Source organism: Epinephelus lanceolatus, chromosome 7, assembly GCF_041903045.1.
Source record: "Epinephelus lanceolatus isolate andai-2023 chromosome 7, ASM4190304v1, whole genome shotgun sequence".
Classification (NCBI taxonomy): Eukaryota; Metazoa; Chordata; class Actinopteri; order Perciformes; family Serranidae; genus Epinephelus; species Epinephelus lanceolatus.
Window position 1 is genome coordinate 21,022,428 of NC_135740.1, and position 19,249 is coordinate 21,041,676.

A 19,249-nucleotide genomic window follows, 5' to 3' on the forward strand; every position below is an offset into this window, starting at 1 on the left:
CCCTCCATGGGTCTCACTCTCTGAGTCTCTCTCTCTCTCTCTCCCCATCTATCTCTGCATTCCCAGACAGCTTTAGCAGTTCAAACCCTCGCACTGCGGCATTGTCACACACCACACTGGTTGCCATGGAGAAATAGTCCTCCTGGTCTCCAAGGTACCCGAGTCTATTGTCTTTGGCTTCTTTATTTAGATGAAAACATGATTTGTTGGAAGAGATCTACTTGTTTTTTCGCGGCTTCTCTTTGCTGCCTTTTCTTTCTTCTTCTTCTTCCTCCTCACGAGCATCAATGCAGCGTCGCATGATGTGTATTGTTTCATTCTTCTCCTTTCCAGGAGTTTGACTACGTGCATGTGTGCGTCAAGCTCGCCTGATGTTTTGTAGCAATTAATTTCAGTGTGTCTGCATGTCAGAGCCCCAGGAGGGGGGCTGTATAAAAGTTTTCCCCATTGCCACAGCTCTCGCCAGGGCTTATAATTGCCTTCTATTACCAGGGCTGGGTGTCACAGCCTGTCTGTCACCAGGAGACTCTCAACTAGAGACAGATGATGAGGAAAAGGAGTTGCAGTTTTCTTACTGCTGCTCTTTTTGGCAGAATAGATAATACAGGATATATATATGAATATATATATATATATATATATATATATATATATATATATATATATATACATATATATATATACAGTAAACAGGGCCAGAAAAAGTGGGACTGATTACCCGTGGATCTGTGGGGGTCTCTGGGTAATCAGTCCTACTGATTATCGGGCACTTATTAATTAGTGCCATAGCTAAATTAGAACTGGCTTAATAAATTGGTTAAAAGACTAAACTTTGAAAAAAAAAAAAAAAAAAAAGAAGCTCTCTGAGGCCCCTCTAACCCCGTAAAGGCATAAAATGGTTTAGTCCGCCCCTGCACCAGGCTACGTCTCTAAAAGCAGCTAGAGCTGAGTGAGTGACTGCTTATGCTGCTGGAGCACCAGCGTATACTCTCACGATGGGGAGAACGTGATTACGGATGAAGGAAAGAAAAGGGAAAGAGAAGGGAAAGACAGGAAACTGACTTTCCCTTCCTGTAAAAGAAAACTTCAAAAGATGCGTGAGAGCATGGGCAGGTTATGAGACAGTGGGTCCCTGGGCACGGATATGCAAAGGACCCCAACACCTCTCTGACATAAAACACACAGACTTTGTGGTGGTTTTGCATTTCTTTGTAGTCGTTAAGCATCTTTTTGTGGGTTTGTGTCTCTTTGTGGTCATTTGCTGTCTTTTCCTGGTTAGTATATGTTGATTTGACATTTTGTAAGTGAAGGCCAGAGGGTCCCCTGATGCTTTGGGCCCCTGGGCTTGTGGCTGGTAGGCCTGTTCAGTAATACTTGAGAGAGACATGGATCAAGAAAGGAAGGGTGGAATTTGGTGCTACGCTCCTGACAGTAAATAAGAGCACTTTCCTCTAGCTATGTGGCCTTGCTTGTTGTGTTATACAAAAATTCACCTTGAGTGATTTGTGCACCTGTATTGTTTGAGAGGTTGATTAGAAGACACTTGGTGCACTCACAGAAAGCAAGTTTAAGGTGAGCCACATACCAAACAAACATGAAAACAATGTTCAGGGGCTCTAATGTGGCTTTAAAAAGCAGCTGTGAGGGCTTACTAACACTTACAATCAGCGAGCTGTAACCTTTGACCCCGTTTATTTGCATGTTTCCAGCTCCACTCACAGCTGTCAGCAAGCTGCTACTTCTGTAGTCACAGGCAGCGCGACTGAAAACCAAACAGGAAGTGACATCACATCCGCTGCTCCGTGATATCACCAGGCTGAGTCGGAGAAAACGATAGAGTGAAAGGAAGAAAAAAAAAAGAGAGACAGAGAGGAGTGCGGCCGAGCGGCTGATGGGTGGAAAGAGGAAGCTGTCTGTGTTTCGTTCTCATTCAGTTGCTGTGGCTCAGACGTCCCAGACTCTGTGGTCTTGTTTAAGGCCAGCCAGACAAATAAACCGATCCAATTTAAGTCACTTATCTACTTAATCAGAGGGGCTGCAAACACACAGTCTTCATCTTCTGCTTTACCCTTACATGACCGTCTTGAATCACCACATATAAAGGGTTTTTTTGGAAACTTTATAATCACACATAAATATTTTTGGGCTAGACTGTGCTGACGTCAGTAGTTGCTAGACATTTGCAGTTAATTCTTATATCTGCCTCTTGTCTCTTGCACTCTGTGTAACTTTTAAATAGCTGCCATTTAATTCAGTTTCACTTGTGTTGATTTCAATAACTAGAATCTGGATAAGAAGAAATATGTCTCATTTCTACTTTTAAAAGGCAAATAGATCAAAGAGAATATGTGTGTTTGTGATACAATATCCTCTGTACAGTGCTGTAATGTACTGTATGTAACCATAAAACTCAGTCTTCTTTTAAAGATCCGGTGTGTGTGCTGGTTCACATACATACACTTACAGTACTGGGTTTTTTTTTTGCATGCAAGGTGATGCAAAAGTGGAAGGAGAGGTTTCGGAAACTGTGACGCTGTGCTTTGTCAGCACAGGGTGCAAGGTAGGGTGAGTTACTGTTGTGTGCCTTTGTAGCAGAAGCGTGCAGCGGCTTGTTCCTCTGGCACGAAGGCCAAACGCTGAATGGAGTGGGTGCAGGTAAACATGCTAAAACAGGCCCTCTTGGTTATTGTGCTGCCTTGTTAACATGTTTCATGTTCGTACACCCACTTTTTCTCGATAGCTGACGTCATTCCATCTCTGACTTTTCTGTGTTTGGGATCAGGCGGTTAGAGGATTTTAGGGTGAAAAATCGGCAATACAAAAGAACTGAAACTGGATCTGACCATAAATGTTGAGTACTCAGAGCTGAACTTTTGAATCATCTGAAACGAGAAATAGGTGTCTTTCTCTTCAGTACCTGAATCATGTGTTACTGTAAATCTCTTTGAAGGGATTTTTTTTTTTTTTTTTTGAAAGCCCACCTTGACAATCCCCCTCAGGAGATGCACACTTTGAGCCGCTGTGTTTCATCACCCGTTACCCAACATTTGTTGCTATGATGATGATGACGATTGTGTTGATGATGGTACTCTGACTGGGCTTGGTCAGAGCCACAAATAGGCACAAATTGTTTTGAAAGCAGGCTCCATTTCTCATTTTCGGAATGGGGAACTAGAGAAAATGAGTCAGAGCAGATGTGTTGACATGCTGACACTGACTCTAGATCAGTTCTACGTAATGGTTTAATGGGAAGATTACAGAGAGCCTACAGGGGTTAATAAAAAGACGGTCCGACAGAAGTGTTCAGAGGAAGGGTGATGTTGAAAACACTAAAAAAAAAGTCAAAAGGAGGCGACCTGCTGTGAACAGGATAAATAAACCAGCAGTTGTACTGTACAGGCTGTTGGGAATAGCCAAGCATGTCCACACACACACACAAAAACATGCATGAACCCATATCTCTCCTCTGTGAAAAAGCCGGCGGGGAGAAAGGGAAGCGGGTGGGTGAGAGGGGAGAAGGAGGGGAGGACTGTGGGAGAGAGGCAGGAGGGAAGGGAGAGGAGGTCTGGAGCGAGTCCAGGGGAACTCCAGACTGCTGTTACCCAACGTGCTCTCTCTCCACAGGGGCTGGGAGAGTGACTGCTGCTGCTGCTGCTGCTGCTGCTGGAGAGACCCGGAGAACAAGGAGGTGGGGCACGCGCACACACACACACACACACACGATCTCATGTACACCCTCACCCCCTGACACACACACTGCCGTGGCTGTGTCGCCATAGTAACACACTGACCCCGGCCTTAAAGTTGCACTCCCAAGTCTGATCTCCTGCCGAGCTCTGAGTAGTGGGGTGGACTAAATCTGCCTATTTATAGCAGGCCCTTTGGCTCACTTTCTACCAGTGACAAAAAGAGCTAATCTTCTTTCGCCAAAGCCCCACCACATCTACCTTACATCAACTTATCTGTAGGCCCACACTAACAGAGGGACAGGGATGGTACGAGTTAGGGATGGAGAAACAGAGCTGGGAATAAATGAGAGGGAATGAGTAGGAGGCAGGAAGTAACAGAGAAAAAAAAAGAAAGACAATGAAATAGAGACCAAGAGACTGACGCCTTGCTGCTTATGATTACGTGTTCATCCTTTCTTTAACCCCTTAAATCAAAATGACACTGGGCCCGTCACTGAAGTTAGAGACAGTCACTCCTCTGAGGGACTATAAAGTTGTACTTACTGATTTTTGTTGGGGATTTTTTAAATCTTTGTGTGTGCGGGAGTGTGTATAATGCTCTCAGGTTTCTCATGTGAAAGAGATCTTGATCTCAGTGACACTTCCTGGTTAACTGAAGCCTAACTTTTACAAGTATATGTTTTGTCGCCAAACATGATTCAGACCCACAGAACTCAAATTCCAGGAGAGATCCCAAAGTTTGCAAAGATACCAGAGGCGTAAATATATCGCAGGCGGTTATATTGGGGCCCATCCGGTGGAGGGGGTGGGTGAGTAGAAAGAGCGGGCCCTCCAATAATGTGTTGGGTGGAGGATGTAAAATAGTTAGTATTAATCTATGACAACTATAAAAACAATAAATAAAAAAATATTCAATCAATAGTTTCTTATTTTTTTGTGGGATTTTTATCATACCATGGCGGTACGGTGGTGCAGTGGTTAGCATTGTCAACTCACAGCAAGAGGGTTCCTGGTTTGAACCCGAGGTAGGGGGCTAGAACCTTGGGGTGGGGGAGCCCTTTTGCGTGGAGTCTGCATGTTCTCCCCGTGTCAGCATGGGTTTTCTCTGGGTACTCCGGCTTCCTCCCACAGTCCAAAGACTGCTGCTTAGATGCTGGTTAATTAGTGACTCTAAATTGTCCATAGGTGTGAATGTGAGCGTGACTGGTTGTCTGTCTCTATGTGTCAGCCCTGTGATAGTCTGGCGACCTGTCCAAGGTGTACCCCGCCTCTCGCCCAATGTCAGCTCAGATAAGCCCCAGCCCCTCCGCGACCCCTAATAGGATAAGCGGTTCCGGAAAATGAATGAATGAACAGATATGCAGTGATGATTGCTGCGTAATGTATGTTGATGTCCAATGTCCAGTTGTCCAATGTCATGTCCGTCTGATCGTGTGATGATATAATACATGGCAGCCAGTTAAGATGCCTGTGTTAACTAGTAACCAGCATGCACCACAGTGCTCATCGTAACCCCCTTACCCTAAAATAAAATGTGTACAAAATTATGCTCAAGATATGTAGCAAATTTTCCATTGTACAGATAAGTGAAGCCAGAAAGAAAAAGGGTTTGTATATTTTATTCGGTGTGAACATTATATAGCTTGAATGAAAAGCTAAGCTGATACAGAATTTAAAATGTGCTACTGTCAGAGAGTGGAGAATATAAGGATTTCTCCTGTCTGAAAGGAATACTTCAGCCACAAAATGACCATTTATAATTGAATTAGTCATGCAGCGTTACCTTGACTTGAGAGAGAAAATGTTTTTCTTACATGCCTTCACAGGAAACAAGAAACATATTGATTTACTGATTGATTGGGGACCAGGTTTAACAGCAGGAAAACTATATGAATTTAAGGTAACACAGCATGCCTAACTGATAAACAAATGGTCATTTTGTGGGTGAAGTGTTCCCTTAAAGAGACTTAAGGGGAAACAAAGTGAAAAAGGTGAAGGGGTTAAAACAGATTCTCAGTTTTGTACCAATCAGCATATGTGTAGTGAGTGTATATGTGTGTGTGTGTGTGTGTGTGTGTGTGTGTGTGTGTGGCTGAACTTACACCCACATGGACACAGACCAGACTTTGGCCAACGTGACTCGGCAGTGCTGAGGGTAATTGTCCCGCTATTGGCTTCTGCTCCCCGCCAGACTGAGTTGGCGGAGCCAGTCACAGTGAGCAGTGCGTAACTTTAGCCAGAGTTAAACCCACTCTGGCCCTGGCTGCAGTCCAAGTCCACTGGCCTCTTTCTCAACCCCCTCATCTCCACTGCGCTGATACTGAGCATACACTGGCAGCGCACAGAGGTGGGTTCAGTCAAGGCCTCACAATACCCTCAACACAAAGACAGAGTGGAGCGAGGAGCTGCTCCAGATAAAGGGGCTGATATTGATACTGTCGGTCCTTTATAGATATATTCCCGGACATGATTTGAAGGCGTTCAGCAGTGTTACACGACTTCAGTCATGTCTTCTCTCAGTGTGATTGATCTGTTGATCTTTCACATTTTTCTCCCTCTAGCTTGTTGGCTTCTTTTTTTTTTTTTTTTTAAATCTTTCACATATTTATTTTTCCGCTCGTTCTCTTTCATTTTTGCATTTTCCATGCAGCAAACGTCTTTTTTCCCCCTTCCTCTTTTTTGCGGTACGAAGCCCGTGAGCTTTTTATGTCATTAAAATAGCTGATCATTTTCTATTTTTACACCAACATGTGATTCCAGATCTAACAGGTTTTGAGGTGGCGGGTATTTCAGTTCCTCAAATTTGACTGCTGGTGACGAGGGCTGACCTGAACTCTGTAATGTGGCATGTTTGTAAGTACTTTCTGTGATACGTGCAGTTGTGTTCTCATTTGTCTGAGGCACACTTTTAGCTGTAGTAAAGGACTAATCCGATAAACCGATCGATGACGACCACATCTGCGTCAAAACTATGAGCTGGCTCTCAGTCAGTGTGTCAGATTGACACATGTCGGTGCCAATCAGTCTATTTTCTGACCAGACTTCATTCATGTGATCATCATGGGCAGTTAAGCTTTAGCGGCTAACTGTCCTGACTTGACTAGCTCCTCTCTAACCCCAAGGCTTGCTAATTGGCTTGGTCTGTTTCCTTTGTGGCAGACTGCGTCACACAGTAAACTTAACCTCAGCCCAGACATAAGTATATTAACATGGTTAAGTATAAATAGCTCAGAGTAGTTAAATTAAACCTCTGTGTGTGTGGAAGTGAGTATTTTGGGCACCTGTGATCTTGTTATTTGCTGTTAAATTTAGCTCTGTGGTCCTCAGTGAGGAGTGGAAACAGTGACAGGGACCTGTTTTGCCACAACACACTTCCTGTGCACTGTGAGTAGTGAGAAAACCACGACCCAGTGACGCAACATTCGGAAAAAAGAGAAAGAGACCAACAGAGAGGCGTGGAAAATCAGCAATGAGGAAGTTGTGGCTTCATTTGAAAAAGGAAAAAATTGTTGACTGAACTGTAACTGGATACTGTAAGTGAACTGTAAAGTTTCCTGTGTGCGGACTTTCCCCTTTAAGATAACACGATAGGCAGTGGTGATAGGATGAGCAACAGACTGAATACTGCTGCGATTATTGCCGCTGCTACTTTGACTAACTGTGGACTGATTTATATTTCTTTGTTGTACATAATGTTCGACACCCAAATTGATTTCAGCATACACACACATATAGATCTTTTTCTCCCCCTCTTTTATATTCTCAAGCTCTCGTGCCTTTGTAGCCGCTCTCACTTCCCGTGGGCTATTGTTTGCTGTGACCTCTGCTAAGCACACGGTGCACAGCAGAACACAGAAAAAAGGACTTTATCCTTTGTACTATAGTCGCAAATGTGCTGCAGCGTTTCCTGATAAAGCACAGCGGAGCATCGAATTAAGAGACAGATTTCTGAAAGTAATCTGTTATATAAAATGCTTATTTTATATGAATGAATTTATAAGACACCACTGAGTAAATCTTGCCTATTGTTATGTGATTATGATATTTATAACCACAATCATGAGCTGCTAGTCAGAGGAAGTGCGAAATGAGTGCATGTTAAAGATATTTTTGGTTCATTTGTGTCAGTTACCCCAAAAAGCATAAACGAAGATGCACTCATTTTGTCTGTTTGTGTGGGAGTTGGAACACTGTAACGAAGCAGCGCCAGAGTGTGTGTGTTGTGTGTGCGTGTGTGTGTGTGTGCGCGTGTACATCTCTGAGTGTGACATAGAGTGTTGGAAAGAGACAAATTTATAGTGTGAATTTTCTCTCTCTGAAACAACACTGAAAGTCATGAATCATCTCTGCTGCATAGACATAACCACAGGAAGTACCCATGGAACACACACACACACACACATCTACATACACACCCAGTATACCAAAGCATAACCAAATAGACTGAGATCCACTGGAACATACAGGAGGCTAGAAATAACACATAAACACAGCCCATAAAGTGAATATCTCAAGAGTATAAATTCATCAAGTTTGTTTCCAGGGATTTTTCTTATCGATCGCAAGTCTCAACAACGCAGAACACGATTTTTCTTTGAAACAGGCACCAAATCTTGTGGATCAATAAACTTTGGTCAAGACCCCATCACAGCATCCCGGCCATTTGCTGCAGAAGACAAGGTTACCATGGTGACCCCTACACACTGGGGACATACGCAAGAAAGTGGAAGTCATAAAGAAATGTGTGTGTGTGTGTGGCTTATCTAAGACAGGGAGAGGGAGCCAGCGCTCAGCCTTGACCCCCGGAGTCCTTGTTCTTTGTAAACCTTGTTTGGTTCGCTGCGACAGAGCAGAATAGCTGCTCATTATTCGTGTTGTATGAGTCTGGTCCTGGGGGTGACAGCCATACTGAAAGAGTCCTCTCACTGACCACACACACATACGCACAAACGGTGAGCGAGAGATATGGGAGAGGATCTCAAGGTTAGAAGAAATCCAGGCATGGACAGAGAAACACACACAGTACAAAGTGTTTCATTTGTCCCTGACCTTTTCTGACATCTTGTTATGAGCAGTGATGGAATTAATCAGTCAGAAGGTAGTCTGACTCACAGGATGAAGACTGTGCATATAAGCTCATGACTATGGGTATAAGCCGACCATTGGCGGCCTATTTCAGACAGAATTCTCCTCCCCTTACGCCATCTGCGTGTTAAGATTTTGCAAGGGCATCCTGGGCTTACTGCTGTCCAAGAGGACTGTGATTGGTTTAAAAAAATACAAACAACGCAGAGCATCTTTTCCCTTTAGCATGGAGTTACGATGGATTCAGCAAGACCTTTCTCTAGCACATGCAACAAAGTGCAACAGAGTGCGGATATAGGTCTGGCTCATAGACTGTATACAAATAATGGTCACAATGACATCACCCATTGATTTGTCGGCTCAATACATGTATAATAATAACTAGATATTGGACCCCAAGATGGCGCCTAATCAATCCAACAGAACTGCTAGGCCGATACATACACCAGAAAGAATTTCTCTAGCTTCTGTGTTTAGTTCCACGATATGCAGCCCAGTGAATATGCGCAGTGGTTTCTCCCACTGTGAGTTCCAGTGATGATGTCACAGATTTTTAAATCGAGGGAAGTTTGACAAATATGAAACCTCCATGGATCAATTCACAATATGAAGAGTCATAATTGACCTTGTTTACAGTTCGATGTGTCCTGGCTCTTTTACAGTGGCGCCCTATGGAGAAAATGCTTGTTGGGCTGCAGGGTATTTTTTGCTGCATTATTGTGAGTGGCCACTGAAAAAAAAAATGCCGGCAAAGCTAAGCTGCTTTTCTGGGAGACTGGTGGACTCATAGTTTTAAAGAACTGGATACAGCGTCAAAGGCAGGATCCCATTTATTCATGTAAAAGTTGCTCAGTGGCACATGAAGACAAGAATGTTCCATTACCGCATGTAAAATGACCCAGATGATCAGAACTACATAACTTGGGTGTTTCTGGGGGCCTGGGTCTGACTCCCACTTTGGGGCCTTGGGTTTGGCATTTCGGCTGTCGCCATCTTGGAGCCAGGGGTGATCATATTTGGACAAGAGGGTGGAGCTGTGGAGGAGACAGCCACGCAGTCACGCAAAGTGGCCTCAACCTTAAATATGTGTAACTTTAAGCCTTAATAAAGTTAAAACGGGTGAGTTATATAAAAATTCCCCTCCTGTACAGTTGTCATGATGCAGGAAATCAGCTACAGAGACCAAAGCCATTTTTTGTACCAGGCTGTAGACATGTTTATTTCTGCTGTAAAGTATAGTCAAGCATATGGACATAGCGGTCTACGAGGATCACCTCACTCTTGGAGCCAGCCTCTAGTGGCCATTCAGAGAACTGCAGTTTTTATCTCCTCAGCATGGGCTTAATTTTTCAGCCCTGGAGGTTGCCATTTGGATTCGCTATGCTAAAATAATAAGAAGGTAGTTTTGTGCCTCTTTGTGTTTAACAGCATAGATTTGCAGTAACATTTTGAATGTACAGTATAATTCCACCCAATTTGCTATGTGGTTTTCCCAGTAAAGTCTGGCACAAGGGAACAAGATGTAAACTGGGCACTTAATTAACTAATGAGTATGTAGTCTAATATTAGAGGGTACAATAAGACCTACTATGTAACAATCTGTCATTTCAGAGAAACATAAAGAGAAATTATACTCTACTTCTTCTAATAATATGAAGTACAAAACACTATGAAGCACTTACCAACACTGTAGGTAAGGGAGGTAAATTGAGAAGTACTGCGCTTTACGTTGTGGGCCGTTATCTTGAGCGCAACCATTCATGTGCGCAGTTTGTACATTTGAGTGTGCTGTAAAGCAGGTGGAGAAAGAAAACATCCCTGGCCTCGTACTTGCTGCCAGTTTATGCCGTTACTCCGATCCCTCAGATGTGGCCACAGACTTGGCACGCTTGGTTTTCCAGGTGATGGCTACCGTGGAGACAGAGGGCCTGACCGGTCTTGGCCCACTCTGTTACACCAACTGTGCCAACTTACCGTCAACTGGACACTAAACATCGGCGACACATACCGCACCTTCCTCTGCTGTGGAGCGCGAGCACGTGCTGAAACCTGAGAAAAGATAAACTAAAAGGGTGCACAGCCATTTGGAATCTGAAATCAGATTTGCCACCATCAACTCCACACATCAGTGTGAAGACTGTTGAAATATCTGACCTGGCATCAGCGGTGTAGGGGGTTGATTTTGTTGCTGGTGGGCTGTAAGCAACACACAGAAGAGATTTGCAGAGACAGCCCATAACAGCTCCCTTGGAACCAATGACTCAGATATGCAGATGTGTTTACTTCCCTTCTGTTTCCCACCTCAACCAGCACACAAAAGGCAGGGGGAATGAAAGTGCCTGATAATGTCTTTAAGTGTTTCATTTATATATTTATATGCCGTTATAAAGAACTCATTTTTTACTAAAACTTAGACAGGCACTTCAAATGGTCTCTTTGCCTCTTCCCTCTATTCCCTCCCTCCCTTCTGAGGGTATTCATCTTTTGTCTAATGCGTAGCGCTGCTCTCTGTTAGTTTCTTTCTGACACCATGCCAGCAGAGTCATCTGCAAAGGGACTCATGTAGGGATTAAAAACCATCAACAGCTCCCCTTTAACAGTGAGGTAGAAAAGAAAAAAAAAAAAAAACGTTGAAAAATGAAATACAAAAAAAAAAAAATAATAAAATAAAAAAAAAAAATAAAAAAAAAAACTCCAGACAGTTTTGAGAAAACTTGTAGAAAGAGAATGCAGATTGTCACCTGACCCTGAGGCAAGGCAGCCCTAAATATAATAAAGAGAAGACAACAGAAGAAGACGAGGCGACACGACACGGGTAATGTGTTTTCTCTGCTGGTGTCGTCTGGCAGATCTGGGATGATTGAGTGCTGATGCCTGCCTGGGCCGCTTCAGAGAAGATCGTCTACCCCCCCCCTTCGGCGCGTACACACATCCACACACGTGCACAGCCTCTCTCATGATGCACACTAACACATGTGCGCACACACACACACAAAGCCTTTCTGTTTTATGAGTGACAAAAACATCAAGGCGTATTAACTGTCATCATCTCAGCATCTCTTTGTCTCTCTTTTTGGTCGAGGGAATATTTCAAGGTAACACTTTTATATTGTGATATGTGTGTGTGTGTGTGTGTGTGTGTGTGTGTGTGTGTGTGGTTTTCTCCATGGTGGATGTGTGTCTTAATTATAACAGGGTTTAGTGAATTAGGGCAGGATGTGTAATAGACTCAAATTTGCATAATCTCTGTTGAATAAACCTCAGTGACAAACATGCAAGCAGAAAATCATACATACTTACTGTACTGCATAACTTAAAAAAAAAATACGAAGAAAGGCATGGCCGTGACAGTAATCTATTGCATTTACTTACAGAATGTGTGTATTAATCTTTGTGTATTTTCATAATCACTTCGTATTGTGAAATTGTCAGCAGCAGATAAAGACAAACAGGTGCTGGCTACGGAGGAAGTTGATTGGCCTGATTCCATGATCCATTTTCCCAAGGCTTCCACACCCCTGCAGCTGTCCTCCAGAATATGAGAACTGTGTGTGTGTGTGTGTGTGTGTGTGCGTGTGTGTGTTTGCAGTGCATGCTTGCGGTTATGACAAATTCACTCCTTGTTGCTTGCCAATAAGCGAGACAATGATCTTCATTGACAAAGAAAAATAAAACGGCAAACAAACAAAAAAAAAAAATCTGGACCAAAAAATAAAAAGTACCGCCGTAAATTTAACGTCCCTTAACTGACTCTTTGATTTTGAAATTTCTCAAAGTTGGAAAGAGTCTGACCTGCTTGTGAATGAGTTTCCCCGATGTTCAAAGTGAAGTCATATAGCAGGTTTCAGGGGCTTTTTGGGCTGTTTTGCATGGCAGAATGTTTTGAACTGAGCAGTGACAGCCTCAGCCCGACTGAAGAGTCTACTTCGACTCGCCTCATTTCTATTGGAAAACACTTCTCTTTCTCCCTCTCCCTCCTTCTCTCGCTGTGTGTGTGTGTCTCTCTCTCACCCTTCTCTCTCTGAAGCTGCAGATCACTTGAAAAAGAAAGGGGAAGGAACATGAATAAAAACTGAAGGCACTTCTCTTAGATATGTCTCTTGATGCTCTTCAGATCTTTAAGACTTCATCACAGGGAAATGCAGGGTTACTCTAAGAAAACTGAAGGACTCTGACTTCCTAATCTACCGTACAAGACCTGAATTTGAGAACACAACGCCTTTTTAGAGCAGCGTCTTTTTTCTCGCTCACAATTTTGATCTTTCCTATTTGGTTCTTATTTATTGATGGAGAGGTAGAGGTGCAGCATCACTTAATCAGGACTTTTTAATTTGGATGAAAAGGGAAAAAAAAACAAAAAACGGGGACCATATTGTCGAAACGAAAGACTTGGTCTGTCTGTCTTTGATCATTTCAGACTCTCGTGCCTCAAGAAAAAATTCACAGGGAATAAACTTCAGTGCAAGAAAAATTAGAGGAGAATTTTCTATCACTTTGCCCTTCTCACTCCAAAGTGGCTCCATTGTATCATTTGTTCAAGTAAAAGTAAATATTACTTGGCAATCAAATGAAACAAATTAATTGATGAGATGATGAAAAGAAGGCTTAGTTAAAAAAGAACTTTTAGAAAATTAATTTCAGATATAACTGCTTCAGTAATTATTACTACCTCCAAACTGGGAGAAAGTTTTCTTTAAAGATCTGTGAGAGGATCTGTCTCCTGACTCCTGGTCAGTTCTGTGGATCATCTGCGGGTTGAAAAGTTCTACGTTTGCAGGAGTGAGAGCTGAACCTGGGTCTGCAGCAAAAGTGCTACTGTATCTCCCTGAGCAGGAGCCAGGCCAGACATATTGACTGATGTTCCAGGCATAATGAAAACATCCCCTGCAAATTGAATCTGATTGGATATCAGCTATCAGCCGTCGTTCAACAACAGCAGGGCAAATGAGCCGCCAGCAGCGTCCCCCCCCCGCCCCACGCTCCCTGCCTATCTCATTAATCACACATTAAACTGCACCAGGTTTGACCTTACTAAGTGTAGATCTCATGGGTGTCCCTGATTGTCCTTTACGTGATCTTAACATGATTATTATCTTTCAAACAGGAAGATGCTTCACAGAATAAAATTCAGCCAACACTGCAATTTACGGTGAGTGACGCTACTCTAGTAACAGCAACAAATGTTGTCACTTTCTTTAAGTTTTGCATGTTTATGATACGTTTCTTGTGTGGAAAATTGTAGTTTGGGTTCTGGTAGATTAAGATTTTTCGGGGGATACACTGGGGAAACGTCCCCTTTAATATTTAGAACATGTGACAACCAATAAACACACAAACACACCCTCAATAAAACAAAAAATAAGATGTTTCCACCACATATTGATGCAAAAGAGGCACAAATCTGTGAATAAAAAAATTATTTCTTGCTCAAACCGCTCATTTCACGTGTCCCCCCTCTCCTCATGTTGAAACGAAACCTACGCCCTTTTTTATAGCACATTATGTTTGTTACACGTCTAAATAGTTGAGCACAGCAGCAGCAAATCACCACTGAACTTTCCATTTCTGTCTGCAGCCATTTTAAGAAAACTAAAAAGAGGTTGGCTCATTAGACGAATACCAAACCCTGCACCTGCACTGACACCACAGCAGCTTATTCACACCATTATTCTCCCTGTATATATATATATATATATATATATATATATAATGTCCAATTTAATGGGATGAGTAGAAGAAAAGGACAGAAATTTAGGCATGACTCACGCTGCGTTTTGGGGGCTGGTACATTTGGGAGGGTCACTCGGACTGAGGCCGCCAGCTCCAGTGCTCTCTGCCTCTAATTGAGCATCCCACTCACACAGTTCACCCACAGGAGAAGACAGGAAACAGCACCCCCTATTGGAGAGCAACAGCATGTCTTTGAGGGGCAGCCCCCCCAAAAAATGAGCCCGTGAGTTCTGCTGACTGTTTGATGGTCTGCATCTGCACCAGTAATATTAAGTGGCAGTTTTAACTTTGTAGATTTAAGTCACAAGTGTTCTGTCACCCTTGTGGGAACGGACAAAAAATAATTAAAAAATCTCTGACCCCTGAAGCTCTTTACACCGAACGCCCTGCTATTAATTGTCCCCTTCTGTTGCTCAAAATAACAGGATTATACAACACCCCAGTGAAGAAGTGTCAGACTGAAATTTCTATTGTTCTTGTCTCTGGTTGTCGCTGCGGCTCCTCATCCCTCCCTCCACTCCCTGGACATCGCCGAGCCAACAGATTAATTAGACAACTGATAGCAGTGTTCTCTCTTAGTGCTGGCCCACTGAGTTTTGTTTTTCTTTTTCACTTCTTGTAAGCCTCTAATTTCTCTCTTTACATTAATGGGGCTTGACCCAGGGGAAAAGAAAATGAAGTCTCTTGTCCTCCGGGGGTGCTGCAGCTTATCCCAAAAAAATCTAGTTTGCTTCATCCGTTTGGCGAGGGAAAATATTATACCAGGCACTTTCGTTAGGCCTGAATAAAAATAGATCCTGAATTAAAAAAAAAAAAAAAAAAAAGTTTGCAGTATCACTTTTGCTAACTGGCTCTTTATATCACACTGCAGGTAATGTTGCAACATTTTAATAAAAGGTATTGGCGTTTTGTGAGAGCAGCCTCTGTTTCATGTTCTTCCATTCAACGTCTGTCAACCCTCCCTGGACACAGGTCCTGGTTGGTTGCCTTGGAAACGAGGATATGACTATTCTGAGAGCCACGGTAGTGAGGGAGAGGGAAGAAGCGAGCGTAGTAAAGGTAAGCCACACAAGGACTCTCTGGTCAACCTGATAAAGTGTGATGAAAATCAAAGGCCAAGACTCCGCAGCGACGCCTGCGATTCAGGAGAGAGGAAAATATAAGTTGCTTCTTTTCTGAAAGCTTAGGAATCAACAGCGGAAAGATTCTCCTGTTCTTCTCATGCACAAACATATTCACAAGATGCTGTCTGATTGGCTCCTTCAGTCATTACTTCTTTTGCATACACACAGTTTTACACACACACATTCTCTCAGCCCTCTGCACTATCAATGCCTTAATCTCTGCATTAATTACATGTGTCTGAAGTGTGAGCCACACGTTTTTTTTTTTCCCCCTGGCACTCATTGCACTAAACCATTATGCATGAGTCCAGGTCTGGGGCTCCACGCTTTTTATTCATGTTCTGTGAGGAGGCTGTCAGGCCTAATTAAGACAACATGCTTCTAACCAGCCTGTTTGGATAGCCTCTGCCTCCCTGCCCCCCTCACACCATCTCCGCCTCAATTTACCGCTGCGTACGTCTATCTGTGCATTTGTGCATATGAGTCTCTTTGTGTCTGCGCTTTGTATGTACCACAGAGAATATGTTTGTAGAGATGAAAGCGATTTAGAGTGCAACAGAGATTATATCTGCTTTTACAGTTAGAGCAAAGGCAACAGATGGCGGGAAAATACTCCATTTGTTAATCTCTGCTGTCTAATTGAGTGAGCAGAATTAGAAGGATTTGAGAACTTGTTGTAGCTTTGCAGGCCAAAGTCAAGCTAGGTGTGGAAATTTGGGGCGAGAAAGACAATAACAGGGTGTCTACAGGAATCAGACACTTAAATTTAATGCTTTTTAAGACCTTTATGAGATAAATTTTAACCAAATTTGCATCAGACAGAGGTAGGTTTTATGTAGGAATATGGTTATTAGAGTGAGTTAGCTTCATCTACATTTTGCCACCAGGTGAATTCAAGTATAGAGTAAAAGACAGTATCAGGTTTAGTGGGAGGTTTGCAGATTTGTAACGTCAGAAATGTGGACTTTGGATGTTGCTCTACTATTTTACATCCCTGATAACAACAACCACACCACTTCTCTATTCCTGCCACATCTCATAGATTTACACACATAAATGTTCCAGGCAAAGAAGCTGCCATGAGGTCAGTGTTTGTTTTCTTTCCTCTTGTCCTTCTTTTCATTCTTCACTCTGTGATCCGAGGTGACAGGGCAGAGCTGGGGTGGTCAGGGTGCGCAAGCATATAGTGCAAAGGCAGAGAGAGCGGCCTGGGCAGCATGGAGGGGAGATGTAGGTCTGTTGGTGACAGCACAGGAGACTATAGAGCCACTCCAGAGGCCATAATTCAATCATAACACAACCGTGATGAAGACACAGAGACAGAGTTGGGGAATAAACCGGGAGAGTTAGGGGCAGAGGAGAAGAGAGCGGATAAAGGCATGAGTAGAAAGAATCAGATTACCATGCTCTTAAAGGGGAGGGGAGGATGACACTCATCCGACCTGATTTAAACGACAGAAGCGTAAGGAATGAAGTCCTCGGCTCGTCTGTCCCCTGACCTCGCCGGGGAGAGACGAGTGTGTGAGAGGGGAGCAGAAGAATCGGTCATGCTTGGAGTGAGATGGTGCCTAATCGTCCAGAGGCCGGGATTGAGTAACTGTGACTGGGTGCATCCGCTGCCGAGCGAGGGGCAGGGAGAATCTGAAAAGCTAAAAAGTCATAATCAGGTTTTTTACGCAAGCAGGAGAACGGGGTTTGCATGCAGGCCGCTCGGGGCTGTGTGTGATGAGGCCGTCAGCCACTAGTGGTCCTGCAGACCTGACACAAGTCATTTCACCTCAGCTCCACTGCGGTCATGCACATTCACAGGATGGTAATCGTGCCCTGCACTCTCTGGCTGATGCTGTCTGTGTGAATCTGTGCAGCTGGTTGGCTGCATTGATGATTTTTAGTCCACCTATCTCCCTGCTTTTTTTTTGCTTTTCACCCTCAATTCCAGTCACTCCCCCCCCCATAGCTGTCTACTTTTTTTAGATGCTGTAATTATATCAAACATCGGTGAGAAACAGTTTTATCCCTACAGTAAGAGCCCATGTGATTATAGTTGAAGGGCCCAGATATTTTCCTTTAATGTGTGTGGTTTGGTCCTTTCCCTGCATGTACATCAGTGTGCATGTGTGTATGTGTTTATGTCTGTGCATGTTTGTCTTAGACTATTGATCCGGTCAGCCCACAGCAGACATTAAATGAGAAGAGTAGAGGCTGAGGCCGACAGGGAGAGAGACGGTGAGAGTGATGGATGGCAATAAAAGAGGTAGGAGCTGGAGGCAGGCAGAAAATGTTGCCTTCAACTGCGTATAACGTGAACAAGGCCAAACATTTTCAAGTGTATAAGGTAGAGGATGCATTGAAAGATTTAACTAAGAAGGGGAAAATTAAAGCTCCATACATTTTCAAATGATTTTTTTCTGTAAGCCATGGTGGAAGAAGTATTCAGACACTTACTTAGTAAATGTACTATCACCACACTGTGAAAACACTCCACTACAAGTAAAAGCCCTGCATTCAAAACTGTACTTAAGTAAAAGTATTATAAAAAGTAAAAGTTCTCATTAAGCAGTTAATGTTACATGTCGGTTTTTTACTATAATATATGATGTTTTTTGATTTGATTACTGCTGCATTAATGCATATGTTGCATTTTATTGCTGTAGATGCATCATGTTCTATAAGATCATCATATATTTGTAGCTCTGAGAACCACACATCTCCCTGTTGTAAGCTTTGTGACGATGGATTTTCCAGCTCGTCCAAGAGGGTTTAAAGAGTTTACAGGTATCTCCATACATGGTTTTCACTGGACAGGAAGAGTATATTTGAATAGTTAGTATAGGCCCTGACACTACAAGCCGACCATTAGCCATCAGTCAGCATCGGGCTGTTGGCGAGCATCTGTCACACTATAGCATTTGCGGTGTGTCCGGCAATAGTCGGCCCATGTAGGCTGTTTTTCGGCTAATTCAGCATGTTAAATTGGTGTCTCAGGTGTGAATGAGATCACTCTGATTGGCACTTGTGCACGAGAGGAGAAATTGAGGAGGCAAACAAACATCCTTTTGCTCTTTTAAACATCGCCAGTGTTAATATCGCTCATGACCGTAACCTAAAGCTGCATTACATCAACTCAACTCAAATGTATTTATAAAGCACATTTAAAAACAACTCACGTCGACCAAAGTGCTGCACAAAAGGAATAAAATGCTAAAAAGAAATGCATAAATAAGAGGCAACATAACTGTCAAGTACATAGCTCACACATTTTGAGACACAACACATAGGCACGCGTCAGGGAAAACCACATCAGTGGGACTCCAACGCTAATGAATAAAAATAGATTTTGTGCCTGGACTTAAACGAGTCAATGGTGGGGGCAGATCTGATTGGGAGGGGGAGTCTGGGGCGTGGGACAGCCAGGAGCCCCAGGTCAGCCGACATGAGGGGCCTTCTTCTTCTTGGGCAAAAGTACTTAGTTACATTCCACCACTGACGTTAAGGATGCATGTACGTGTGCTACTAGTTTTTCCAGCGTTTCCCAGTTCAGTCAGAGCTGGTGGCGCCCACCTATGACTGTGGGATAAAGGAGATAACATGAGAGAGAGACAGAAAGAAAGATATGGACAT

At 43.2% G+C, this 19,249-nt stretch overlaps 1 protein-coding gene across 1 annotated transcript in view; it reads left to right on the forward strand.

Moving 5' to 3' along the window:
- Positions 1-3,559: 3,559 nt before the first annotated feature.
- Positions 3,560-19,249, forward strand: part of LOC144463888 (uncharacterized) — a 59,960-nt gene continuing 44,270 nt past the window's right edge. The window contains exons 1-3 of the mRNA XM_078169653.1: positions 3,560-3,688; positions 13,879-13,923; positions 15,477-15,563. Coding sequence (XP_078025779.1) covers positions 15,507-15,563 — 57 coding nt within the window. The 5' untranslated portion in view covers positions 3,560-3,688; positions 13,879-13,923; positions 15,477-15,506. The remainder of the gene's footprint in view (positions 3,689-13,878; positions 13,924-15,476; positions 15,564-19,249) is intronic.